The following is a 26,740-nucleotide window of genomic DNA, read 5'->3' as shown; positions in this document are numbered from 1 at the left end:
GAGAGTGTCCAATATTGTATATAGCCCCAAGAGAGTTAAAGCAGCAGCAGCTGAAATATAAATACATGCCAGGTATTAAAATCAATGAACAGACAGGGCATGGTGGCTCATGCCTGTAATCCCACAACTTTGGGAGGCCGAGGCCAGTGGATTACTTGAGGCCAGGAGTTCGAGACCAGCCTGGCCAACACAGTGAAACCCTGTCTCTACTAAAAATAGAAAAAATTAGCTGGGCGTGGTGTCACAAGCTTGTAGTCCCACTGCTTGGGAGGCTGAGGCATGAGAACCACTTGGACTCAGGAGGTAAAGGTTACAGTGGACCAAGATCGTGCCACTGCACTCCAGCCTGGGTGACAGAGTGAAACTCGGTCTCAAAATAAATAAATGAAATAAATAAAATAAAATCAATGAAGGAAGAAAGAGAAGAAAGAGGATCCTAGAGGTCAGAAGAAATACACAGATAGGGATGGTGATAAATAATTTCAGATGGGGAGAAGTTACTGAAAGAGACTAGGTTTTTTATTTTTATTTTTTTTTGAAGTTACTGAAAGAGACTAGTTTTTTTTTTGACATACAATGTGCAAGTATGAGACATTTTATTTTCTAATTGAAACTGTATTAAGACATTTACTTGGAATCACATTATTCCCTTAATTTTTTCACAGAGAATATTCCATTTACTGTGTAGTTTGTGGTCTTGTGGACATGTTCTAAGTAATATATTTGTTAGCATGGTAGTTTCAGTTGGGCAAAACTTACTGCCAATAAGACTTGAATTTAATTTGTCACGTATTTCCAATGGCAACCAATGATCAGGTGCTTCAATATTACAAATTTCAATTCTTCCATTCTTTATGTCTAGGAATACTTTAATTTCCAAGTGTGACTGTTCATACAACACATGAAAGGAAGTATTTATACTAAACTTTGGAGTTTTGCCGTATATCCACTCCCACGTTTGTAGTTCTTTGGCTTTGCTATTTATGCCAGGAAACAGTGTCTCGTCCGTTGGGTTTATTAGGTGAATGTGATGATCAATTTGATGATAAGCAGCATACTCTGTAGCGACAGCATTCATTAGTACTTCACAGGTCAGAGTGGGATCCTTTTCCAAAAGATTTTTCACTAAGGAAGGTATGCTGGCAGTGGCATTGCTCCTGATCCCTTGGTAAGGACTCTTTAGCAAAGAAGACAAGAACGTCCCGTCACTACTACATAATAAAGTGCAATGGTGATAGGCAGTAGTGCGGCCGATCTTAGAAGCTGTTCCTGAGATTTTAAACTGTCCATCAAGTAAAAGGTCAAACCTTTTGGTAGCCTGCACATCTAGCTGGGGTTGGACAGCATTCAGAGCTCTCAAAATTAATTTCAGATTTTCCATTCTATCATACTTTTTTTTGGTTGTAAAGAAAGTCAAATTGATATTACCCATATCATGGTAGACTGTTCCTCCTCCGCTTCTTCTCCGAGCCAGTTTTATACCTTCTTCCCTCATTAGATTCAGGTTACATTCCTGCCAAGGATTTTGATGCCTACCAATTACAACAGAGGGAGAATTCCGCCAAAAGAATAGAATTGGTTTGCCTTCTAGATTCATGTGGTCATGGATCCAGTCTTCCACAGCCAGATTTTGATAGACATCATTGGAAACTGACTGTAAAATGAGCCCATTTTTTACTGTTTGTTTAAAGCCAGCTGCTGGGACCTGGTGGTTACAAAGTAACTGGAAGCAATTCTTCATTGAAAATGGAATCAACATGCTTTTAAAAATGGAAGACAAACAAATTAATTCATTAAAAAAAGGAACATTAAATTATATTTTCTAACTATCAATTATTGGGTATTTAATCCGAACTTATTTCTAAGTATCCAGTGCAGTTGCTTTTGGCTTTTAGCTTTACAATTAGTCTTTAGCAATGCTATAACTCAGTATTCAAAAGAAATAAATGAAGACAAATTTCAAATAATTTCAGTTGAAATAATTTCACAGTTTTCAAACAGTAAGTCTGCTGCAAATACATTATGTAATATATCTTTTTTTTTTTTCCTCTTAGAGACAGGATTTCACCACATTGCCCAGGCTGGTCTCAAACTCCTGGGCTCAAGCGATCCTCCCGTCCTGGCCTCCCAAAGTGCTGGGATTACAGGCATGAGCCACTGCACTCGGCCACATTACCTAGAATATATCTTAAAGCCAAATTATGTTGAATTCACAAGTAACAAATGTTCATCAAGAAAAATGAGAAAATACAGATAAGCAAGAATAAGAAAATAAAAGCATTGATAGTCCTAATCACAATGAACATTTTGGTGTAAATCCATTTTATTTCTAAGCATGTGTATGCACACACATTTCCCTCCCCCAAAGTGTAACGATACTATTATTTCATTCAACTATCTATCCATCCATCCATCCATCCATCCATCCATCCATCCATCCATCCATGCATATTTTTTTGAGATGGAGTCTTGCCCTGTCACCTAGGCTAGAATGCCATGGCGTGATCTTGGCTCACCGCAACCTATGCCTCCCGGGTTCAAGTGATTCTCTTGCCTCAGCTGGGATCACAGGCGCCTGCCACCATGCCTAGCTAAATTTTGTATTTTTACTAGATACGGGGTTTCACCATGTTGGCCATGCTGGTCTCGAACTCCTGACCTCAGGTGATCTGCCCACCTCAGCCTCCCAAAGTGCTGGGATTACAGGCGTGAGTCACTGCACCCGCCCATTAAGCCTATTTTGCATCAGCTTTAATGACTGTTTAATATTCCATTGTTTAAGACAGGGTGTCACTCTGTAGTTGTCTCACTACAGCCTTGACCTCCTGGGCTCAGGCAATCTCCACACCTCAGCCTCTGAAGCAGCTGGGACTACAGGTATACGCCACCATGCCTGGCTAATTTTTAAATTTTTTGTAGCGATGGGGGTCTCCCTATGTTGCCCAGGTTGATCTTGAACTCCTGGGCTTGAGTGATCCTCCTACCTCAGCCTCCCAAAGTGCTGGGATTACAGGCATGGGCCACCACACCTGGAACCAAGTTCTTTAGTTAAGTAATATCTTAGAAGTACAATTCCTAGATTAAAGAGTCTTCCTATTTTCATCACTCTTGTTATAGTTTATAAACTAACCTACAAAAAGTTGAATCAGTTTACATTCTGTCTAGAAAGGTGTGGCGAGGTTTAATAGAGGAAGGAATACTTGAACTGAGTCACCAAATCGGATAGTTTGCCAGGTCGAGGAGTGTATTCCAGGCATATGCAAAGACAAAGAGTCATGTAATAGTGAGGTGTGTTTTGGGGATTCCCTCCTAGGAGAAAGAGCTACAGTACTAGTCTTCAAGTTCCACTGAAGCCTGTGGCTATTCTGTCCTAGGAAGCCTCGCAACCGAGATTGCATTACTTTGGTTAATCTCTTTGTTCTTGGTTCTGCTTGACTGACTTTGACACAGTACCATATTCATTCAACAAGTATGTATGGAGTGTCTCCTAGGTACAAGGCAATAAGAAGATAGAAAATGGGAGGAGATAAATCATGTAATGAACTAAAATATTTGGACTTTTTTAAAGGCAGCTAAGATCCACTGAAGTTTTAAGCAGGATTATACAAATCCATTATACAAATCTGCCTCTGCAGGGTTGAGTATGGATTAAATAAAGGATGGACTGGGGACAGGGAGAACAGTTAACGGACTAAGTAAAGTTGTCCACACTAGAGATGAGGGCCTAAAGTATGGTAGGAGAGAGAGAGAGAGAGAGAGAGAAGGGGATGGATATGAGTGACATTAGGAAGGTGAACTGGCCGGGCACAGTGGTTCACGCCTATAATCCCAGCACTTTGGGAGGCCGAGGCGGGCGGATCATGAGGTCAGGAGATCGAGACTATCCTGGCTAACACAGTGAAACCCCGTCGCTACTAAAAATACAAAAAATTAGCCAGGCATGGTGGCGGGTACCTGTAGTCCCAGCTACTCCAGAGGCTGAGGCAGGAGAATGGCGTGAACCCGAGAGGCGGAGCTTGCAGTGAGCTGAGATCGAGGCACTGCATTCCAACCTGGGCGACAGAGCGAGACTATCTTAAAAAAAAAAAAAAAAAAGAAGGTGAACTGGTCCTTGCCTTCAAGAAACAAGTATCTCCACAATCTAGTGAGAGATACTAAAAAACAAGTAAGGCAATAATGAAAATATAGTGTCCTAAATGCTGTGATACATGTTAAGTACATTAGAGGGCCCTCTAATGCTCTAATTAGTGGATGTGACATTGAAGCTGAGACATAAAAGGGGTAAAGAAAAGAATTCTAACTGTGCAATGGCTTAGTGGAAAAGGAGATAGGACCCATGCAAATAATTTAATTCTACTGGCTGGTTCTTAGGAATACAAGAATGGGGAGTTAATAAGAAGGCAAGAGAAGTAGATGTTAGATTATAAAGAACCTTAAATCCACGTGAAATGCTTGAACTTTATTGCCCAGGCTGGAGTGCAGTGGTGTGATCACGGCTCACTGCAGCCCCGCCCTCCTAGACTTAAGCAATTCTCCCACCTCAGTCAGCATGTGCCACCAGGCCTGGCCTTTTTTTTTTTTTTTTTTTTTGGTAGAGATGAAATCTGACCTTGCTGTCCAGGCTGGTCTCAAACTCCTGGACTCAAGCAGTCCTCCTGCCTTGGCCTCCCAAAGCGCTGGGATTACAGGCATGAGGGCTTTGGATTTATACTTCAGAGACACTGCCTAGAGATTAAGCATGGAGAATGTACAATACTTGGTAATAGGCTGAATTAGGGTGAGAGAAAAAGAAGTCAAGGATGATGTCCTTTATGATATAATGATTACAAGCTCAAACCAGACTGCCCTCATTCAAATCCCAACTCTATCCTTTATCAGTTGAATGACCTAAGGCAGATTACTTTTCTATGCCTCAGATTTGTTATCTAATATGTGCATAATGACAGGACTCATATTATCAGGTTGAGTCTAATGAGCTAATACATATGAAGTGCCTGGCATTGAAGAAAGTACACAATATGTGTTAACTATTTTATTAATATTATGCCCTGATTTCTGGCCTGGCAAAGAGGTGAAATTTCCTAGGACAGATTTTATAGGAACAGGAAGTATGGGGTTAAGATAACTGGTTCATTTTGACTGTGTTGAACTAGCAGCCAACGGTACAGAGCTCAATGGATGGTAACTGAGGTCACAGGAAGGTGGTTCAGTGGGAAGATTTAAGGGCCTGTGACATAAGCCTGAAGAGCAGCGACATTTAAGGGATATACAGAAGAAGCAGGGAGAGCTCCCAAAGGAAGCTGAGAATAGAAGAAAAGGCAGAAAAATTTTAAATATGCTTTTATGGAAGCTTCAAGGAGACAAGATGGCTAACAGTGCCAAATGCCAAAGATTGAGCAAATAAGACGTGGGTTGAAAAGGATCTATTAAACAGTATCAAGAAGGTTATCAGTGATCTTGGTAAGAACCAGATGTACTGAGTAAACAGGAGGCCCAAGGTGGATACAATGAGGGTATTCTAGTTGTGAAGTGGAAAAGCTAGGGCAGTAGGTAGAAAGGAATGTGGAGTTAGGAGAGGATTTAAGATGCAATAGATCTGAGCATGTTTAGACGCTGGTAGGAGTCAAGACAGGGCAACGTTGGAGAAGGGAGGTCCTTGAGAAAGTGATGATATTGGGATCCAGAGTTCAGGTAGGAGGCAGCCTTAACAGAGAAAGTAACAGATAGGAGTGGCGGGCACTAATAAGCTGGATGGTGTCTGTGGATATGGAGATTGTCAAAGATCTTGTGAAATATCTTTTCCTAAGATTAAGGCTCTTACTCTTCTCTGCACATGCAGAGTGTGGAAGGATAGCAAAGTAGTTAAGGACTTAAATTTTTAAACCTGGCTCTGCCACTTACTAATGACTCTAGCTGCTTCAGTGGCCTCAGACGTCATAAAATGGTTGAGAGAATTAAATGTGTTAATATGCATAAGCCATTCATGTTTGGCAAATACGAAAAATTAACTGTTACAACAGGGTTCCCCCTTTCCCACCTCTATTCTATGCTTACTGTTCCTATCATACAACATGTATTCCCTCAAGTGAACAAGGATTCCTAACCAAGACACGTCAAAGTGGCATTTACCTTGACAAATTATAGTTCAAGATATTGACTTTGGTCAAAAATGTGATCTTGTTAGGGTTCCAGAATTGATCCAATTCATGTATTGAGCCAATGAAGGTATTTTAATAGTGCTCAGAATCTCTCTAGTCATCCAGGTATTGTATATACAGTGTGAATGAAACAAAACAAAGGTCTTAATTCAACAAAGTTCTCATCAATCACATGACATTGTTCTCAGCACTTGGGATTCATCAGTGAGTTAAATGAATAAAGGTGATAAGGAGGGCTATTAAAAAAAGTAGATGGCCAGGTGAGGTGACTCACACCTGTAATCCCAGCACTCTGGGAGGCGGAGGTGGACAGATCACCTGAGGTCAGGAGTTTGAGACCAGCCTGGCCAACATGGTGAAACCCCGTCTCTCCCAAAAATACAAAAATTACCCGGGTGTGGTGGCGGGCGCCTGTAATACCAGCTACTCGGGAGGCTGAGGCAGGAGAATCGCTTGAACCCGGGAGGTGGAGGTTGCAGTGGGTCGAGATGGTGCCACTGCACTCCAGGCTGGGCAACAGAGCGAGATTCGGTCTATTAAAAAAAAAAAAAAAAAAGTAGAGCTGAGAAACGGAGGATTGGAAATGTGTATGTGAGAAAACGTACGTTGCAATTTTAAATAGGGTTGTTAGGCTAAGCCTCATTAAGAAGGCGTCATGTGAGAAAAGATGCAAGAAGCTGTTCTAACCACCTGAACACATAAACCAATAAATAGACCTCAGTGAGGATGTGACATTTCAACTGAACCCCGAAAGATGAGAATCACGCAGAGTGAAAAAAGTTAAAACAAAGGGATGTCCAAAAATCCCTGACTGCCAGCTTATTGATTTACAAAGAGAACTATAGGCCACCAATCAGATATTCAGATGAGCCTGTCCAATTATTCACTATAAGACTACTGACAAGCCAACTCTTAAGTTTGCTTGGTGAATACATACTCAGAACAAAAGGACTGAGTTACATGATTTGAATGTCCGACGGAACGGGCTCTGAGAAAAACACTTCCTTAACTCAGGAGAGCCCCTGCTCTTAAGCCGGGATACCCTCTCTCCTCTAGAGGCATGGATTCATCTGGCTCAGGTGCGCCCCTCTTTTTTTATTCTATGCTCCAGTAGCGGATCAGACCCCGACTGAGTAATGCACAGTACTTCAGGATATTTCACAGTCGTTGGGACAGTGTCAAGCCTTTGATGGTCTGGTTAAATTTTTTTCCTTAAACATCACTTTGAATCTTTCTACTCTAACCCTTTAATGACTAATTTTATAAAGTTTTTCCTTATCTTCCATGTTCTTGGGACACTTCCCTACCTCTGCACTGCCAAACACGCCTCCCCATCACTGAACTGAAAGCGAAAACAGCACAATCCCATCTATCTTTCTAGGCAGGCGCAGCTTCTTCATACGACCTTGCTAAGACCCTATTATTTTGCCCCCTCTCTGGTAATATACAACTTACTCAGAATCTCATTACGGTCGTGTGCATGTTTTACTTCGCCCTTTTGGCTCCCAGGGGGCGTGCACACAGCTAGCCTCCAACATGTTTTACGGTATTTACCCTCCCTCTTGTGTTCGGGGTCGACCCTTCCTAACAGTGAAATGAGGTCGTCCCAAGCGCCGAGGGGAAAGCGTGCACACAGAACCCTTCACTACCGGCGGGGGAAACCCGCAGGACCTGGCCCACCGCCAGAGACCCCGCTCGCGCCCACGGACCACGGCCGCCCACGCGCCACGGCCCGCAACATCCCGGCTAGAAGCGCTTCCGCTTCACCCACCTGCGGCTTCCGGTCGTACACACGGCCTTGCGAGGGCGCGAGCTGGAAAAGTGCGCCGTACGACCCCGAGCAACCGGCAGGCCTTGCGCGCGACCCTGCCCCGCCCCCTGAGGGCCGGCCCCCTGGAGCGCCGGAGCAGGAGGGGCGCGCAGGGATCGCGCCGCGCCTCGCCGCCTGCGGGGTCGTGGGGTCCCCGCAGCCCGCGGGGGTGCTAAGTAAGGGTCCTTCAGGGCGGGAACCAGATTCGAGGCAGGGACGCAGGCCACGTTCGAAAAAAAGTACCGCAAGTCATAAGGCCCCAGTTCAGATGGGCGTTCCCCGCGTGACAGCACAGAGATAACGGCCACCCCTGGGCGTAGGTAGGAGAGCGGATGTGCTAGGTTGGAGGGGGCATTTCGGGGAGCTAGTTTAGGGGGAGCCCCCAGAAGCCCGGAGCAGTCAGGTCACACGACGGGCAGGAAGGAGGACCAGCAAATACTTTTTACTGAGCATGTAGGCGTTACGCTGGGTCTTTACGTATCTCCTCCAAGTAAGTGGGTCCAAGTGGCAGGTGACTCGAAAGGTGACGAAATTCAAGTCAGTTTTGAAAGACACATTGCATTTAAAGGAATAAATGGTATTCGCAGTACAGAGATGATAATACGGGATGGAGTGGATCAGAAAACACACTGAGGCGAGTGATCATTCCCATTTGCCAACTCATTGCAGTTGGCAAGAAAATCCTGTGGTTCCATGAGATGGGAGATTACCCCAGTAGTCAAGGTAGCAAGGTAATAGTTTCGGCTAAGTATTGCTGCGTAACAAACTGCCTCAAACAGTGGCTTCTATCTCTAACATGGGGGCAAGGTGGGTGACTCCTCTGCTAGTTTCTCCTGGGCATATTCATGTGGCTTCATTCAGCACCGGTTGGCTATGCTGGGCGGTCCAAGATAACCTTATTCATGCTCTGGCAGGTGCTGCCTGGCTGCTAGGGCACCTCAACTGAGGCCTAATCTTGGAAGCAGCGCCTCAGCCATATTCTATTGGCCAAAAACAACAAAGCCAGCCCAGAGTTAAGGCGTGGCGTAGTGGACTTCACCTCTTGATGAGAGAAGCCCAAAGAATTGGTGGTCACCTTTTTCAGTCTTGCTCAGAAATCAGTCTCTCCTTCAGTGAAAACAGAAACCACGAAGACTTGCCTCTTGGAGTAAGAATCATTCAATGTTCAGTTTGGTGATGTTGATATGGTAAATGACCAGGGCTTCATGTAAAGCTACAATGAAGACAATGACACCTCATTTCTTTATTATTACACCTTTTACCAAAGTCACTCTGAGTTAGTCTTATCTTGTATTGTGCAGGTGGGAATGAATTTTGTTTAGAGTTAACTGCACTAGGAATTTTCCTAGTTATATTAAAAACAGTCACAGAATATTGCTGCTCTTTGCTTATATTACTTCCTTCTAAATTCCCTGTCTCTGAAATATCAGGTGGTACAGTTTTGCATTTTTTTCCCCTAGTTTCTTGCTGAAGAGGTTTTAAAGAATCCGATTCCCTCCTCCTTGCCCCAGGACTTCTGTCCCTTGGTTATTCTTAACTTTACCTACTTCTTTGGCTTCTCCACTGGAACCTTTCCAGTGACACTCAAACATGCTGTACTCTTTAACAATCCTCCAGTGACCTCACTTCTCTTTCCACTTTTCATCCTGCCTGCTTCCCTTCTGAGCCAACCTTCTTGGAAAAACCGCTGTACATCCAGTGTCTACTTTCTCACTTCCCATTCATTGTTTCAACGTACTCCAAAATGGCTTTCCCCCCAGTTATTCCAGCAAAAGTGCTTTTGCTAAGGTCACTGGTGACATTCATATTGCTAGATCCAGTGGACTTTTCAGTCTTCATCTAACTGTTCATTTGACTACCTCAACCTGGAGATTCCTGTGGACAACTGTGACATTACCCTGTCAACTCCTCAGTCCCCTTTGCCAGGTTTTCCTCTAGCCTCACTGCCAACTCCTCAGTCCCCTTGGCCAGCTACCCTGCTCTAGTCAACCCCTAAATGTTGGAGTTCCTCAGATCTTTATCTCACACTACATTCTCCTTAAGCAATTTCATTCATTCTATGGCTTTAAGTACCATTTCTGTATACAACTTCAAAATTTATACTTTTTAGTTCCATAGATACAACTGCCTTGTAAACCTGGTAAGTCTAAAAACTATGCTCCTGAACTCACTCTTTTTTTCCCCCAGGGATCCTGCATGCATCTAGCCTTTTTTGCTAGAAGCCCTTTCTTCTTCCTCACTTTCCACTTCCAAACCATGTCCATGTCAAACTTCACCTGGACTCTATCCCCCTCTCTCCACTTTTATGACCATCACCTTCATTCACTTAGACAACCATGTCACTGCACAAGCTGTAAATGTCCTCAGAGGCTGCTCTACGGATTAGCGATTCTGTTGTTTCTTTACTTTCTTAATAAACTTGCTTTCAAAAATATCCTGAGATATTCTTTCCCATTTCCCACAGTTAAAAATAAAGTTTATGGCCCAGTGGGAGGATCACCTGAGGCCAGGAGTTTGAGACTAGTCTGGGTAACATTGTGAGACTCTGTCTCTAAAAAAATACAAAAACATGCTGGGTATGGTGGCACATGCCTGTAATCCTAGCTACTAGGAGGCTGAGGCAGGAAGATCGCTTAAGAACAGGAATTTGACACTGCAGTGAGCTATGATCGCTCCACTGCACTCCCTAACTTCCTGGGCAACAGAGACCATCTTTAAAAAAAAAATCAGCTTTATGTGGTATGTCTTGTGTTGTGTTATGTCTCTCTGAATGCTATACGTTTCTTCATGGCGTATCACAATTGGCATCTTATATAATTACTGTATAATGTCCTGTCTCTCCTAGTAGACAGGCACAAAACTCTACAAGGCAGTGGCTATTTTATTCACTACTGTATCTCCAGCACCAAGCACAGTGCCAGGCTAGGTGAACAATGAATGATTTGTGTATTTTTTTCTCTCCTAAAGAATTATGTTCCATAAATAATAAAAAGCATTGTCTTTTTAGCTTATGTCCCATTCAACAATTGTTTTTCACTCTCAATATTCCCTACAAACACATTTGTTTAGTATTTTTCTGATTAATAAAATATAGCTCCCCCTCCGAAAAGATGCCCTTTCCTCTTTTAAAATGAATATTAAAGAGATTTCCAACTACCAGATATTTTCATAACTGATACACAAAACAAGGTTTTTTAACACCAGGTTGTTTTTCTCATATTAAATATTGGTGACATAAAATGGTATCATCTGCAAGACAAACTCTTAACACTTGGAAAGAATACTTTTCTAACTCTAAAATGGATTCTATGTGGGGGGAAAAAGCAGTTTTAAAGGCACGATTTAAAATGTGAAATCCTTCTGAAGATATGCAATTTATTGGCCTTTTCAGTTTATCTGCAGTGATCTTTTATAGAACAAAAATGCAAAATGTAAGAAAGTAAAGTATCCTAAAGCAGAATCCCAAAATGGAAATGTAACATGCAAAACCGGTACACCAGAAATACTATGAAATACTGATGTCACATTGCTTGGACCTTTTTTTTTGTTTGTTTTTTTGAGACGGAGTGTCGCTCTTGTTGCCCAGGCTAGAGTGTGATGGCATGATCTCAGCTCACTGCAACCTCCGCCGCCGGGGTTCAAGCAATTCTCCTGTCTCAGCCTCCAAGGTGGCTGGGATTACACACGCCCACCACCACACCTGGCTAATTTTTTGCATTTTTAGTAGAAATGGGGTTTCACCATATTGGCCAGGCTGGTTGTGAACTCCTGACCTCAGGTGATCGCCCCGCCTCGGCCCCCCAAAGTGCTGGGATTACAGGCATGAGCCACCATGCCCGGCCACTTAGACACTTTTTTAAATCACTTGTTAAAGAAATACATTAAAATGAAAATGTTTTGGTGCCATTCAAATATTGTTACTTAAAAGCTCTGGTTTTTAAGAAGGATATAATATAATACCAGAGAAATCTGCTTTGAATTTTGGAAGGCTTTTTCACTCTAAATCAACTGCCTTTTGAATAGGCATAATCAAAAAATGCAGTGCAAGATGATTCACAAATAATGTAAAATAAAGCAATAGTCTTCCGTCATTTTGTTAGGATTTCCTAATAAGGTTAAGTTCTCTTTCAACATCCCCTCTTAATCAAAGGCAGTTTTTGGTTTGTTTGGTAATACATACAAATTGCTTCATTCCACATCTGTCATTTCTAGTCCATCACTTTCTTTGATGTATACCACTGAACCCAAGGCTTTCTCAGAAAGAGATCTTGTGCCAGTCCCTTCAATCCTTGAAAAGTTTTCTTGATTTGTGTCTTCTAATCTTATTTTCTTGGTGTTTTGAAATAACTGAGTCGTTGGTTCCAGCCTGCTTTTTTCAGTCCCTCGTATTAAGTGATCATCCACTTTTGAATCCATATGCATAGCAGATACCTGAGTAGCAGATTTACTAAGTGAAAATCCCATTGGGATAGCCGAACAAATATGAAAGTAATTTTTAAGTAGTGGAAGTGTTTCTTCAACTTGATTACTGAGGGGAAAAAAAAAAAAAAAAGTAAGTGAATACAGCAGGAATTTCCCTAACTTCATGGCAATGTTTGTTTGAATGATGATGATACATGGTGATACTAGAAATATAAAGTAAAATTGCCTCCTACCTTTCAGTGTTTACATTTTCTTTGTAGGAGGGTTTGCAGGTTCTAAAGATTTCTTTGAAAGTCTTTTTAAAGGAATTTATCTGATTTTATGTTTTATCACCTTTCAGAAAATAGTAGAGATTCTCTTAATCCTTTCATTCTTGCTAGGAAACCTCTTACTAATGGGCTAAAGAAATAACTACTGAAGGCTAAATACTCTGCTAGTATTTTATTTTCTGCAAAAAATATATTCTATAAAGATACTTGTGATTGGCTGGGCGCCGTGGCCCACGCCTGTAATCCCAGCACTTTGGGAGGCCGAGGCGGGCGGATCACACCGGAGGTCAAGAGTTAAAGACCAGCCTGGCCAACATGGTAAAACCCCGTCTCTACTAAAAATACAAAAATTAGCTGGGTGTGGTGGTGTGCACCTATAATCCCAGCTACTCAGGAGGCTGAGGCGAGAGAATCACTTGAACCCGGAAGACGAAGGTTGCAGTGATCCGAGATCGCGCCACTGCACTCCAGCCTGGGCAACAAGAGCGAGACTCTGTCTCAAAAAAAAAAAAAAGATACTTGTGATTAAGGATGCCCAGTCTGTTAAGAGAGATGATCGGCCAGGCGCGGTGGCTCATGCCTGTAATCCCAGCACTTTGGGAGGCTGAGGTGGGCGGATCACGAGGTCAGGAGATCGAGACCATCCTGGCTAACACGGTGAAACCCCGTCTCTACTAAAAATACAAAAAATTAGCCGGGGGAGGTGGCGGCGCCTGTAGTCCCAGCTACTCGGAGGCTGAGGCAGGAGAATGGCGGGAACCCGGGAGGCGGAGCTTGCAGTGAGCTGAGATCCGCCAATGCACTCCAGCCTGGGCGACAGAGCGAGACTCCGTCTCAAAAAAACAAACAAGAGAGATGATCATGTAGCATGGAGGGAGGCCTTGGGAAGTTTCCCAAAGGAGGGGAGCCTAGGTCAGGGTTGCGCTTTCAAAGATGGGCGGGAATTTGGTAGGCAGAGTTGGCCAGGATGGCAGAAGGGCAGGCTACCTGCACAGTAGAGGTCTGAGAAAGCCCAGGGCTTACTGGAGAAGAGTCATCTACCCAAGATGCTCTAGTGGCAACCGACATCTGGAGCAGATTCCACAGCTTGGAACGAAAGCACTCACCCCCCCGACTTTTTTTTTTTTTTGAGATGGAGTTTCACCCTTTCACCCAGGCTGGAGTGAAGTGGTGTGATCTCAGCTCACTGGACCTCCATCCCCCAGGGTTAAAGTGATTCTCCTGCCTCAACCTCCTGAGTAGCTGGGATTACAGGCACCCGCCACCATGCCCAGCTAATGTTTGTATTTTTAGTAGAGATGGGGTTTTGCCATGTTGGCCAGGCTGGTCTCGAACTCCTGACCTCAGGTGATCCAGCCACCTCAGCTCCCAAAGTGCTAAGATTACAGGCATGAGCCACTGTGCCCGGCCTCACCCACTTTTAGAATGTATTATGTCTTTAATATTTAGCTACTGTATCTTTGATAGTTTACAATTTCATACTCATCGAACTCTAATTACCGACTGAACATTTCTAAAGAATCATCTTGAAACCCTATTTGTCCACATTTGTGATTGAATATCAGTGTTTATAACAAAACAGAGTCCTGGGTCTACTGTAGTAGCCTAAATATAGTAGCTACTCACGTATTAATATAACAATTAGGTAAATAGTATATATTTGGCTTTCTAGGAATCAAATACAACTTAGCTAAATTTTTAAAGATCTCTGATGAAATTCTGAAATATGGTTTATACTTGTTTTTTAGATTTGGAACTTGAAGATGAATTTTTCTTCCTCATCAAAGGAATATCTAATACTGCCTTCAAATTAATAAAATTGAGTTTATTCTATTCTTTGGTTTCTCTTTTTGTTAGAAAGGAAATACTCCTGTCAAATGCATAACTTGAATCTAAACCTGAGGAAACAATCCGATAAACCCAAACAGAGGTATCCTCTATGAAACAAATAGCTTCTACCTAAAAATGTCAATGTTATGAAAGACACAGAGAGGCTGAGCAGCTGTTTCAGATTAAAGGAGGCTAAAGATACATTATTTCAAATGCAACCAATGCTCTTGAGTTGGGAAGGGGATGGAATGTACTACAAAGAGCATTACTTAGATAACTGCAAAATTTGGATATTTCACAATATTAGATAATAATATTAGATCAATGTGATAGATGCCATGAATGTGATAATTGTGATAATTATATATAATAATATTATATATTATTGTGATAATTATATAAGTCAATGTCCTTGTTCTTAGGCAATACATACTGAAATAGTTGGGGGTGAAGAATCATATCTGCAAGTTGCCCTCAAATTGTTTAGCAATAGAGAGATAGATACATAGATACAGAAAGAGAGTAAAATATGCAAAATGCTAACAACTGTTAAATCTAGGAGGTAAAGCTTAAGAAGTTGTTCTACTTATTACATTTCTGTAGGTTTAAAACTTTTTCAAAATACAAAATTGAAAAAAGATTTTTAAAAAACACAAAACTCTATAAAACATTGCATTTGAAATCAACAAACATAAAATAATGATAACTTATGTAATTATCAATTTGTACATTAAATTTCAATCTAATAAAAGGACTGAGGAGGAACCAAATACAATAGGGTAGACTTGGCCCTGTGAGTCTCACCTTAACTTCCCCAGAGTTGAGGACATGAAGGGTGAACAAGTCTACTGGGGGCCTCTGTGGACTGGCATTTAGGTTGCCATTCAAGAAGAAATCTGGAATATACATGTAAGAATAAAGGTCCATAAAGAGATAAATCAATCTGGACAAAAAGAACAAAGGGCTTTCTTTACCAGATATTAAGATATGCTACATGGCTGGGCACAATGGCTCACGCCTGTAATTGCAGCACTTTGGGAGGCCAAGGTGGAAGGATCTCTTGAGTCTACCAGTTTGAGGGCAGCCTGGGCAACATAGGGAGACCTCATCCCTATCAGAAAAAACTTAAAAAAAAATAAAAGATATGCCACAAAGTAAAAGTAATAAAAATAACCTTGTACAGGTACAGGAACAAATAGTAGAATATGACAGAGCTGTAACTCAGACTTAGGTATTTGAGGAACTTCACATATGTTACAGGTGGCACTATAAGGCAAAAGAGACTGTTTAGTATGATAGTATTGTGAACATTGGCTCACTATGTGGACAAAAGTTAAGCAGGATCTTAAATACAGAAGTGGGCTGGGCGCGATGGCTCACGCCTGTAATCCCAGGCCTTTGGGAGGTTGAGGCGGGTGGATCACAAGGTCAGGAGTTCGAGACCAGCCTGACCAACATGGCGAAACCCCGTCTCTACTAAAAATACAAAAATTAGCTGGGTGTGGTGGCGGGTGCCTGTAATCCCAGCTACTCAGGAGGCTGAGGCAGGAGACTCGCTTGAACCCAGGAGGTGGAGGTTGCAGTGAGCGGAGATCATACCATTGCACTCCAGCCTGGGTGACAGAGCAAGACTCCATCTCAAAAAGAAAAGAAAAAAAGAAAGAAAAAAAAAAAGTGGAGTGCAAATGCATTAAAGACCTAAATGTGAATGGCAGAACTGTAAATGCAATAGAAGACAATGAAGGACACTATATCTGTTACCTTGGGGTGAAGAAAGATTTCTTGAACAAGACCTAAAAAGCTTGAACAATAAGGGAGGAAAACAGGTGAATTTGATTACTCATAATTGGGAATTTGTATTCAATGAAAAAAATATAAACAAAAAGATAAGAGACAGGAAGGAGATATTTTCTGTGTCCAAAGCTGATGGTATTTGGTGGCTGGAATACAAAGAGAACACCTACAAATTAGCAAGGAAAAAGTAATCCCGCTAGAAAAATGGGCAAAGGATATAAAAACATAATTCAAAGACTGAGGAATCTCAAACAGATAATGAGAGTACATAAAGAGATATTCAGACTTAACCAGGAATCAGAGAAATTCAAGTTGCAAAGACAGTGCAACCTCCGCTCTCTGGGTTCCCATGATTCTCCTGCCTCAGCCTCCCGAGTAGCTGGGATTACAGGCACCCGCCACCATGCCCGGCTAATTTTTGTATTTTTAGTAAAGATGGTGTTTCACCATGTTGGCCAGGCTGGTCTTGAACTCCCGACCTCAAGTGATCTGCCCTCCTTGGCCTCCCAAAGTGCTGGGATTACAGCATGAGCCACCGTGCCCGACCACATCTGGCTAATTTTTAAAACTCATTTTTTGTAGAGACAGGTGTCACTGTGTTGCCTAAGCTGGTCTCAAACTCCTGTCCTCAAGCAATTCTCCCACCTCCCAAAGTGCTGGGATTACTGGCGTGAGCCACCACGCCTGGACTGGTTTGAACCTTTTAGAACAAACTCCAGATCACAGCAGTCCTCTGCTCAACACACTCTAGTTGCTTCCCACCTCAGAGACAAAACCAAATTATCTACATATCTAGTCCCCAGCTGTGGTAGGCAGAATAATAGTCTCCAAAGATGTCTTTGTCCTAATCCCCAGAAGCTGTGACTATGTTATGTTATGTGGCAAGGGGGACTTAAGGTTGCTAATCAGCTGACTCTGAGGGTGGGAAAATTCTCCTGGATTAATTGGGTGGTACCAATGTAATCACTAGGAATTTTTGTTTGTTTGTTTGTTTTTCCTTTTTGGGACAGAGTCTTACTCTGTTGCCCAGGCTGGAGTGCAGTGGCATGACCTAAGGTGACTGCAGCCTCCGCCTCCTGGGTTCAAGTGATTCTTGTGCCTCAGCTCCCAAGTAGCTGGGATTACAGGTGCACACCACCACGACCAGTTAATTTTTGTATTTTTTGGGAGAGACAGAGTTTTGCCATGTTGACCAGGCTGGTCTTGAACTCCTGACCTCAAGTTATCTGCCTGCCTCAGCCTCCCAAAATGCTGGGATTGTAGGTGTGAGCCACCGTGCCTGCCACACAAGAGTCTTTAGAAGTGAAAGAGGGAGGTAGAATGTGTTAGCCATGATGCAATGTGTTAGCCATGATGCAATGTGAGGAGGACTTGACTGGCCATTTTTGGTGTTGAACATAGACTGGGATCACAAAGGCTGCCAGTAGAAGCTGGAAAGGCAAGGGGGATTTTCCCCTAGAGCCTCCAAAAGGAATGTAGACCTGCCTGACATGTTGATTTTAGCCCAGTGAGACCCATTTTGAACTTGTAAATCTCCAGAACCGTGTGATAATAAATTTGTGTTGCTTAAAGACACCAAGCGTGTGGTAAATTGTTGTAGCAGCCATAGCAAACAACTCTACCAGCAAGCACTCTCTCCTGTCTCTTTCCCTTATTCTACCCCAGACCTATCACCCCATTGCTGTTCCTCAAGAATATTCTATGCCAAACCCTCTCCTGCTTCAGGACCTTTGCACTTACAGTTCCCCCAGCTTGAAGCAATTTCTGCATTGCAAACCACTTCCCTTGACGATAGTTAGTAACATGGGGCCTGGGATTGTGAAGAATGGCAGACTTCTGCTGCTAGTCATGATGGAGTAACAGAGACCAGACTTATCCTCATGCTTTCAGCATCTATTTTTTTTTTTTTTTTTTTTTGAGACGGAGTTTTGTTCTTGTCCCCCAGGCTGGAGTGCAATGGCACGATCTCGGCTCACTGCAACCTCTGCCTCCTGGGTTCAAGCAAGTCTCCTGCCTCAGCCTCCTGAGTAGCTGGGATTACAGGCGTGCGCCACCACGCCTGGCTAATTTTGTATTTTTAGTAGAGACAGAGTTTCTCCATGTTGATCAGGTTGGTGTCGAACTCCCGACTTCAGGTGATCTGCCCACCTTGGCCTCCCAAAGTGCTGGGATTACAGGCGTGAGCCACCGTGCCCAGCCTGCTTTCAGCATCAAAACACAAAACACATGAAGCAATGGCTTTTAGATATTGGACAATAGGCAGTTTGGGAGAGTGATCCTTGAGAGAAAGGAAATAAAGTAAGCCCTATGAATGGACATTGCCTAGAACTTTCAGACCTCAGCATAAGGAAGAAACTATCTGATTTAAAAAAAAGGAACACAGCATCAGTGAGCTGTGGAACAAGATCAAGTGGCTTAACACGTATGGAATTGTTGTCCCAGGTTTTTTTTTGAGGGGATAAGGAAGAGAACAGTGAAAAAAAAAAAAAAGTAATAACAGAGGTTTTTGTAGTGAAGTTTTTGAAATGATGGAAAAACTAAGGGACTAGAAAACCCAGACCTTAGAAGGTGTCTGTCACAAGAGAGAGAGAGAGCACAGGGTACTATATAAGGCTTAGCCTGGGCCAGGCACAGTGGCTCATGCATATAATCCTAGCACTTGGGAGGCTGAGGTGAGCAGATCACTTGAGTCCAGAAGTTCAAGACCAGCCTGGGCAACATGGTAAAACCCCATCTCTACAAAAACATACAAAAATTAGCTGGGCATGGTGGCACATACCTGTGGTCCCAGCTACTCAAGAGGCTAAGACAGGAGAACTGCTTCAACCTGAAAGGTGGAGGGTGCAGTGAGCTGAGATCATGCCAACATACTCCAGTCTGGGTACTGGGCAACAGAAGGAGACTGTCTTTAAAAAAAAAAAAAAAAAAAAAAAAAGGCCGGGCGCAGTGGCTGACGCCTGTAATCCCAGCACTTTGGGAGGCTGAGGCGGGTGGATCACGAAGTCAGGAGATTGAGACTATCCTGGCTAACACTGTGAAACCCCGTCTCTACTAAAAATAATAATAAAAAAAAATTAGCCGGGTGTGGTGGTGGGCGCCTGTAGTCGCAGCTACTTGGGAGGCTGAGGCAGGAGAACGGCGTGAACCTGGGAGGCAGAGGTTGCAGTGAGCCAAGATCATGCCACTGCACTCCAGCCTGGGCAACAGAGAGAGACTCCGTCTCAAAAAAAAAAAAAAAAAAAAAAAAAAAGGTTTAGTTGGGGCAGGATGGGACACTCACTACCCCTTGGGTTTCCAAAGAGGGAAGGAAATTTTTACTTTCTCAGGTTAGGGGAGAAAGTCAGCAGTTCTTGATAGGAAAAAAAGGAAAATCTTTTCACCCTCTTTTGACCTTAAAATGATCATTTCCTTACATTCTTTCCAAAGAATCTTCAGTACCATCTAGGTGGCATTCATAAATGCTTAAACTTTTCTTATTCCTTCTGTAAGGGAAGTACTTTCCTACTTCCTATATTAATAATCTCCCCACCCCTGAAGTCTTCAACTCCAACTGACAGTTTTAAACTTAGAACATTCTTTCCTATTTGTTTTTAATAATGCTAGGTAATGTATTCAAAATAATCTGAGTATCTGAAGAGGAAATGAGATTATACATTATTCCCTCTAACATAACTTCTCAGTTTATTTTGTCAATTAAAAATAATTATATTTCCGAAGATATGTGCTCCTTGTGTCCTCTAGCCTCTTAAAGTAACAGGGACACTTAATTTTTTTTTTGGTATCTGATTATACTTACAAAGTATATGATTATCTGAAAACAAATGCGACAAAATATAAGACTGTAATAACACGATGAAAAGATAGAAAAAACATGACACTTACATTAAATGTACTTTTATGACTAAATTTGTTCTAACATAAAAGTTGTTTATCCCTGCCAATGACATCTTGTGGGGGAAAAAAAATGAGTACTCACCTGGCAAAAACAGGAATTGTTAGTCTCCTCAAACGAGAGCTTACTCTTGATATACACAGCGTTCTACCATATCAAGGGTATCAGAGAATTGCTGTAAAAACCTACCGTCTATGTCATCTGCAGGAAAGGGACATGGTAGGTATTAAGAAAAATTAAGAAGACTCCCCCCCCCCCAATTCTGGGCTCCAAAAAATTGGTAGAAGAATGCAGCGCTCATTCTTTTTCACCAAAAGGCTCATTTGTCCACTTTAAGGTGAGGGGATTTGGAAAAGGACTGGCATGTGGAGAAGGAATATCGGCCAGGAATCTGGACTTTCGTTGCTAGTTCTGCCACTTCCCGATTCAGCTCTGATCGTGCAGAGCTGACCAAGCCGTGGTCCCCAGGCTCCCGACTCCAGGCTGCCCACGCTCACCGGGACAGGCCGGCTCGCTCCCCGCAGGCTGCAGTGGGAGGGCTGGACCTGGAAGGCTCCCTCAAAACAGGCCCAAAAGCAGCTCTAGGAGTAACCGGTTCACCGAACATGGGTCCAGAATGATGTCCAAGCTCTGGAAAAGTGGAACAAAGCCACCGCCGCGAAGCAGCAGGTGTTCCAAGCTGAGGGAAGACGGGGCGGCGAGAGGCAGCCTTGCGCATGCGCGTTCCATCCAGGTGCCGCAGCCTCAGGCAGGGATTCAGAAATGAGTCGTGGAAAAGGGGGCTCGCGGCTGGTTACTAGGAGACGGGACGCTCGGGTAGGGCGACTAGGCGCTGCGTGGGCGTGCGCCTGCGCGGCGCGGATGGGCCAGGAAGAGGTCCCTCCTAGGTGCCCTGTAAGGCAGGCAGGTGGACGTACGCGTCGCTCCGTGCGTAAGTGCGCGCGCACGGCTTGTAGTCCCCGCGAGAGGGAAGGTCGAGCCAGGTACGCGTGCGCACCGAGCCTGGGGGCGAGCGGGACGGAAGCAAAGCTGGGGCGCCGGGGAGGTGGAAGACGAGCCCCACTCCGGTACAGAGCGTGAGGGCGGGGCCACGGCGGCGCCGGCTGGCGCTAACCGCCCCCGCCTCCTTCCCGCGGGCTCCCTCCTTCCTCCGATTCGCCGGGGCGGGGCCGGGACGATTTGGGGGTGGGAAGGGAGGAGAAAGGGGCGGAGGATGGAGACTGGGCGGTTCTCGTATTCCCCGCGGAGGCCGAGACCTGGCAGTCGCGGGGATGAGCTCTGGGCAGGACGGCGGGCCGAGGAGCCCGGGGAGGGACCCGGAGCTCCAGGTAGAAGCTGCGGAGATGCGCAGGGTGGGGAGAGCGCTGCTGCTGGGCCAGAAGGTCTCTGAGAAGGCGGCTGCAAGCGGGCGGGAGTGGCGGGTGCGGGGCCGTGGCAGGCGGAGGTGGGCGCTCGCCGCGGGAGCCGCTGTGAGGGGCTGCGGCGGGCACCGCTGCCGGCCGGAAGCTTAGCTGCACGCGTTGCCCCTGCTTCTTGGGAGGTTAGGTTTGAGCCCAGTTCCTATGGTCACCGCTTCGCGTCCTCCCGCAGCTCTCCGCTTGGTTGTTGGGGGGACTGTTCAGTTTAGAAACGCTCTGGAAGCTCTGGTGGAGCCGAGGAATTTGGAAGTCACAGATTTGGGAGTTCAACCTGACTCCCTATCGCTCATTTCTGAGCCTCTGTCTAGACTTGGGGTGGTGAAAGGCTGAGATTACATAGGCATTTGCATGAAAATCTGATAATTTTAGTAAAATTATACACGGTAAAGGCAGGGAAAGCTGGCTTTTGTTGAAAAACTATTTGAGACTTAAATTGGATAACTAGGTGATCATGGACTTGATACCTAAAAACTCACAGAAATATGTTTTTTTTTTCACTTTTTTTTCCCCCGCGACTTCAGGAAGGTTTGCATAGATTACAGTGTCCCAACGTTTTCCTTCTTCCATTCCAGGACCTTATATCCTAGGAGATTTCCTTGTTTAAAATTCTCTGTACTGGTGTTCAGCATTTCAAGTATACTTTGTTTACGTGTAAGGACATAAATAGAATAACAATAGGTTTGTAAGTAGGAAAAAAACAGGTTAGTTATAGAAGTAGGATGTCACATTCGAATTTGCTTCCAGAATAAGACAGATTCTTGTTTGTATTTTAATTGATTAATGAGCCAAACTCTTCAGTCTTAGTGGGAAATAACTAGGAAGGTACATTAATGAAATATTAATTTTAAATCCTAAACTTTGGCATTATTTTTTTAATGGCAGCTTCCAAAATATTTCACGTATTGTTTACCTTCTGAAGGAAAATCATTGCTTGTAGCTCAGAATATAATCAGGTGTAGAGATTCTCTGGGAGATCTTATCTGTCTGCTTTTTCAGTTGCTTAGACTAGTTTGTTTAGGACGATTTGGTTTTGAAGTCCTCCACACACACAGGCAGTTAGAAGTATTATTATTTATCTCCTTTTCAGATTACATGTTTCTTTCCGTCCCCACAGATGGCCACTCTCCTGACTTCTAAGAGCCACTTCCTTGATTTTCCTTAATGTTTCACATCATTGTATGTGAACATGCACATTACAGTTCGGCTTGTTTTTGAACTTCGTACAAATGGGATTGTACTGAGTATTCATTTACATCTTGCTGCTTTAGTCAACATTTTTTTAAGATTAATCTTTATTGTTGCTCTCAGTATTTAGTTTGGTGATTGTTTCCCCAAATATTTATCCACTTATTATATAAAATCCTCTCTCAAAATTATTCATAAATCTTGTATGGTTTTCCACATCCTTCTGTTAGTGAGGCTGTTCCTTCTTACTTCAATGTCTGTAAGTTTATGCTTTTGGAGACAATATTTTTAAAAAGAAAAACCCACCTCAACTGTAGTAAACTTTTGTGGAACCAGATTTCAGAATTCCATATGAAGTAGTCCAGTATTTTCCATTCTATCAAAAAATTAAATAATTTGTTGAATACATATTATGTGCTTCATATTTTGCTCAACACTGATGATACTTTTTATTATATAATCTTCTGTTTCACTGGAAAATTAAAATTCAACTAGACAGAAACTTCCTCAGATTTCCATGCCACTTACCTTTTTTTTTGTTTTGAGACATGATCTCACTCTGTCGCCCAGGCTGGAGTGCAATGGTGCGATCATGACTCACTGCAGCCTTGACCTCCCGGACTCAAGTGATTCTCCTATCTCAGCCTCCCAAGTAGCTGGGACCACAGGTGGATGCCACTATGCCTGGATAATTTCTTTTTTCTTTTTTGTAGAGACAGGGACTCACTATGTTGTCCAGGTTGGTCTCAAATTCCTGGGCTCAAGTGATCCTCCGGCCTTGGCCTCCCAAAGTGTGGGGATTATTGGGATTACAAGTGTCTAAATCTTCACCTGTCTTTGCTTTTCTCTTTCTTGTCTCAGGGCAATACGTATTTACCTGGGTTTCCTCTTATTACCTCAGCTGTCTTTCTCCATCTATTAACATTAACTCATGCCTTAGGAATCTTCATTGTTTCTGTACTGTAGGACTTCTTCACCTGGAGTCCAAGGACCTTAGAGAGTCTTAAATCACCTGAAATTGTTTGTAAAGGTGTATTTGCATTTTTCTGAGGAGAGGCTGCAGGGCTTTTAATTCTGAAAGAGGATCCTATGTAAAGAGAATTAAGGAACAAGTTTTTCTCCTCCTGTAGTGACCTTTCCACAACCTTGGTCGTCTTCCACCTTTGTTCTACCTTTCTTCCTCTCACAATCATGCTTCCTAAAAGAAGTTTACATTTTCCATTTTTTTTTCTTTACTATTCATTCATTAGTCCCCTTCAGACTTGTTTTCACCCACCATTGAAACTGCTTTGTTCGAATCATTAAATTTTCTTATTTTGAAAATGTTTTATTGCGTTTCACCTTTGTGCTGGGCACTTTTAAGGCATTAGGGATATAACAGAGACAAGACAAAAACCTAGGGCTCTAGAATGTTATATTCTAGTAGGGGGAGGTAGTAAACAAGTGAGCAAATAAATGATATAATTTCAAGTAGTGATAAGTGCAAATAGCTTATCGCTTATTTGAGAGAGTGACTGGGAGAGAGGCTGCTTTAGGTAAGTAGTCAGGGAGGCCCTCTGACATTTCAGCCAAGGAGCTGAGGGTGAGAAGATAGCCATGTGAAAGGCTGGGTAGAAAGTGTTCCTGAGAGGAAAAGCAAGAGCAGAGGACTTGAAGTCAAATGATATTGGCACATATCTTAGTCCATTCAGGTTGCTCTAATGAAATAACATAAGCAGCAGAAATTTAATTCTTACAGTTCTGGAGACTGGGAATTCTAAGATCAAGTTGCTAGCAGAATCAATGTGTGGTGTTTTTTGGTTTATAGATGGTACCTTCAGACTGTGTCCTCATATGTTAGAAGGGGCGAGGGAGCTCTCTGGGATCTATTATATACTGGCAGCTCATCATGGCCTAATCATCCCCTAAAGGCTGTGCCTTTTTTTTTTTTTTTTTGACGTGGAGTCTCACTCTGTCCCCCAGGCTGGAGTGCAGTGACATGATCTCGGCTCACTGCAATAAATCCCTTCTAAGTTATTAGCAAATGTTGTTGGTTCTACCTTAAAATATATATTCTAAATCCATCCACTTCTCTATATTTTTGTTACCACCTCCCTGGTCCAAGTCACCATCATCTCCCACCTAGAATACTGCAACCGTTCCCTGCTGTCTTTCTGCTTCTATTGTTGCACCCTACAACCTATTCTCCACACGGAAATCAAATCAATCACTTCAAAATAATGAGATCCTGTGGGAGGGGAGAAGGGAGAGGGAAAAAAACGAAAAAGAAAATTATAATAAGATGATCCTGGCTCAAAAATACACCAATGGCTTCCCACTGCAAGTAAGAATAAAATCCAGGCTGGGTGCTGTGGCTCATGCCTGTAATCTCAGCAGTTTGGGAGGCTGAGGCAGGCAGATCACAAGGTCGATAGATCGAGACCATCCTGGCCAACATAGTGAAACCCCGGCTCTACTAAAAATACAAAAATTAGCTGGACGTGGTGGTGTATGCCTGTAATCCTAGCTACTCGGGAGGCTGAGGCAGGAGAATCATTTGAACCAGGGAGTCAGAGGTTGCAGTGAGCCGGGATCATGCCACTGCACTCCAGCCTGGCGACAGAGACTCTGTCTCCAAAAAAAAAAAAAAAAAAAAAAAACATGGCCCTTGTCTTCACTTAAAAGATCTAGTACATCTAGTACTCCTTCTTTGTTCACCCAATAGCTTTTTCTTTCTGTTCCTCTAATGTGCGGCTTCAGTCTGAATGTCTGTGTCCTCGCAAAATTTTTAAGTTGAAATTCTAACCCCTAAGATGATCAGGGGTTAGATAAAGAGGCACAGTCTTGGTCGGGTGCAGTGACTCACGCCTGTAATCCCAACAGTTTGGGAGGCCGAGGTGGGTGGATCATGAGGTCAGGAGTTCGACACCAGCCTGGCCAAGATGATGAAACCCTGTTTCTACTAAAAATACAAAAGTTAGCTGGGCATGGTGGCAGGCGCCTGTAATCCCAGCTACTTGGGAGGCTGAGGCAGGGAATTGCTTGAACCTGGGAGGTGGAGGTTGCAGTGAGCTGAGATCATGCCACTGCACTCCAGCCTGGGTGACAGAGCATGACTGTCCCAAAAAAAAAAAAAAAAAAAAGAAAGTCTTTTTTAGACATGTTAAAGTAGCCATGGCTGTGGACATCCCGTAAAAGTAATATAATGCATTAAGTGCTCCAGTAGGGATATACTCATAGTTCTTTTGGAATGGAGAGTAGATCCTAAGTCTTTTTTGAAGAAGTAGAAGTCAGAAATACTTTTTTTGTAGCTTCTTTCTCAGTGTTCCCTTAGCATCTATGTGCATTACTCTGATGTAGCAGTAATCATGCTGTGCTGTAATTTCTGATTTATTTGTTCTGGACTTTCCTAGATTCATTTAGGGTTGAAATTGTAGGGTTCTATTTGTTTTACATCTTTTTATCCTCAGAAAGGTGTTTTTGGTTCATTCTTATTCTAGCTTATTTGTAAGTTTACTTATAAAGTGAATAAATGTGATGGCTACAGTCTGAAAGCATGAACTAAAACAGTGATAGGGATGGAAGAAATGTAACAGATAATTTTTAGTGAAAAGATCAGTAGGACTTGATAGCCAATTAAGTTGACTCAGTGAGAGGAATTAGTAATAATAGTAAATAGTAACATGTATATAGTGCTTATCATGTGCCAGGCACTATTCTAAGTGCTAAAGTTCAAACATGTATTAATTCATTTAATCCTCACACAATTCTATGATGCAGATACTCTTTTTTTTTTTTTTTGGTACAAAGTCTTGCTCTTGTCCCCCAAGCTGGAGTGCAATGGTGCAATCTCGGCTCACTGCAACCTCTGCCTCCTGGGTTTAAGCGATTCTCCTGCCTCAGCCTCCCAAGTAGCTGGGATTATAGGTGCCTGCCACCATGCCCAGCTAAGGTTTGTATTTTCAGTAGAGGTGGGGTTTCAC

At 43.1% G+C, this 26,740-nt stretch overlaps 4 protein-coding genes and 1 non-coding gene across 39 annotated transcripts in view; 2 read left to right on the top strand and 3 right to left on the bottom strand.

Annotated features, from left to right (window-relative positions):
- MRPL30 (mitochondrial ribosomal protein L30) overlaps positions 1-8,014 on the bottom strand; it is a 41,706-nt gene extending 33,692 nt beyond the window's left edge. The window contains exon 1 of the mRNA XM_065526626.1: positions 7,930-8,014. The gene's annotated coding sequence lies outside the window, so the exon portion shown is untranslated. The remainder of the gene's footprint in view (positions 1-7,929) is intronic.
- Positions 498-8,014, bottom strand: LIPT1 (lipoyltransferase 1). 3 transcript variants are annotated; one of them, XM_074011054.1, is made up of 3 exons: positions 7,930-8,014; positions 1,429-1,760; positions 968-1,177 (listed from the first exon to the last, which is right to left on the bottom strand). In XM_074011054.1, exons 2-3 carry the CDS (start codon positions 1,757-1,759, stop codon positions 1,086-1,088), a joined length of 423 nt encoding a protein of 140 aa, XP_073867155.1. In that variant the 5' UTR covers position 1,760; positions 7,930-8,014; the 3' UTR covers positions 968-1,085. The 3 variants fall into 3 exon arrangements, with proteins under 3 accessions (XP_005575113.3, XP_045224686.2, XP_073867155.1); XM_005575056.4 differs by having other exon boundaries at positions 498-1,760; XM_045368751.3 differs by lacking the exon at positions 7,930-8,014 and adding an exon at positions 6,130-6,693 and having other exon boundaries at positions 498-1,760.
- Positions 7,754-14,490, top strand: LOC102145675 (uncharacterized). The gene is made up of 2 exons (XM_074012525.1): positions 7,754-8,288; positions 14,408-14,490. Exon 1 carries the CDS (start codon positions 7,754-7,756, stop codon positions 8,267-8,269), a length of 516 nt encoding a protein of 171 aa, XP_073868626.1. The 3' UTR covers positions 8,270-8,288; positions 14,408-14,490.
- C13H2orf15 (chromosome 13 C2orf15 homolog) lies at positions 9,207-20,881 on the bottom strand. Of its 5 annotated transcripts, XM_065526628.2 has the most exons (4): positions 20,673-20,881; positions 20,260-20,376; positions 15,294-15,385; positions 11,310-12,496 (listed from the first exon to the last, which is right to left on the bottom strand). In XM_065526628.2, exons 3-4 carry the CDS (start codon positions 15,317-15,319, stop codon positions 12,157-12,159), a joined length of 366 nt encoding a protein of 121 aa, XP_065382700.1. In that variant the 5' UTR covers positions 15,320-15,385; positions 20,260-20,376; positions 20,673-20,881; the 3' UTR covers positions 11,310-12,156. The 5 variants fall into 5 exon arrangements, with proteins under 5 accessions (XP_065382699.1, XP_065382700.1, XP_005575115.1 ...); XM_005575058.5 differs by having other exon boundaries at positions 20,260-20,881; XM_045368754.3 differs by lacking the exon at positions 15,294-15,385.
- A 144-nt stretch (positions 20,882-21,025) lies between these two features.
- TSGA10 (testis-specific gene 10 protein) overlaps positions 21,026-26,740 on the top strand; it is a 150,494-nt gene continuing 144,779 nt past the window's right edge. For 10 of the 29 annotated variants that reach the window (XR_012421914.1, XR_006691537.3, XR_012421913.1 and 7 more), the window contains exon 1: positions 21,437-21,557. This is a non-coding gene — a transcript (testis-specific gene 10 protein). The other 19 variants (XR_010580303.2, XR_012421915.1, XR_012421912.1 and 16 more) reach the window with 3 other exon arrangements.

The sequence above is a fragment of the Macaca fascicularis genome, chromosome 13 (genome assembly GCF_037993035.2).
Source record: "Macaca fascicularis isolate 582-1 chromosome 13, T2T-MFA8v1.1".
Classification (NCBI taxonomy): Eukaryota; Metazoa; Chordata; class Mammalia; order Primates; family Cercopithecidae; genus Macaca; species Macaca fascicularis.
The sequence above is the reverse complement of the archived record's forward strand: the minus strand, read 5'-3'. Positions and strand labels throughout refer to the sequence as shown.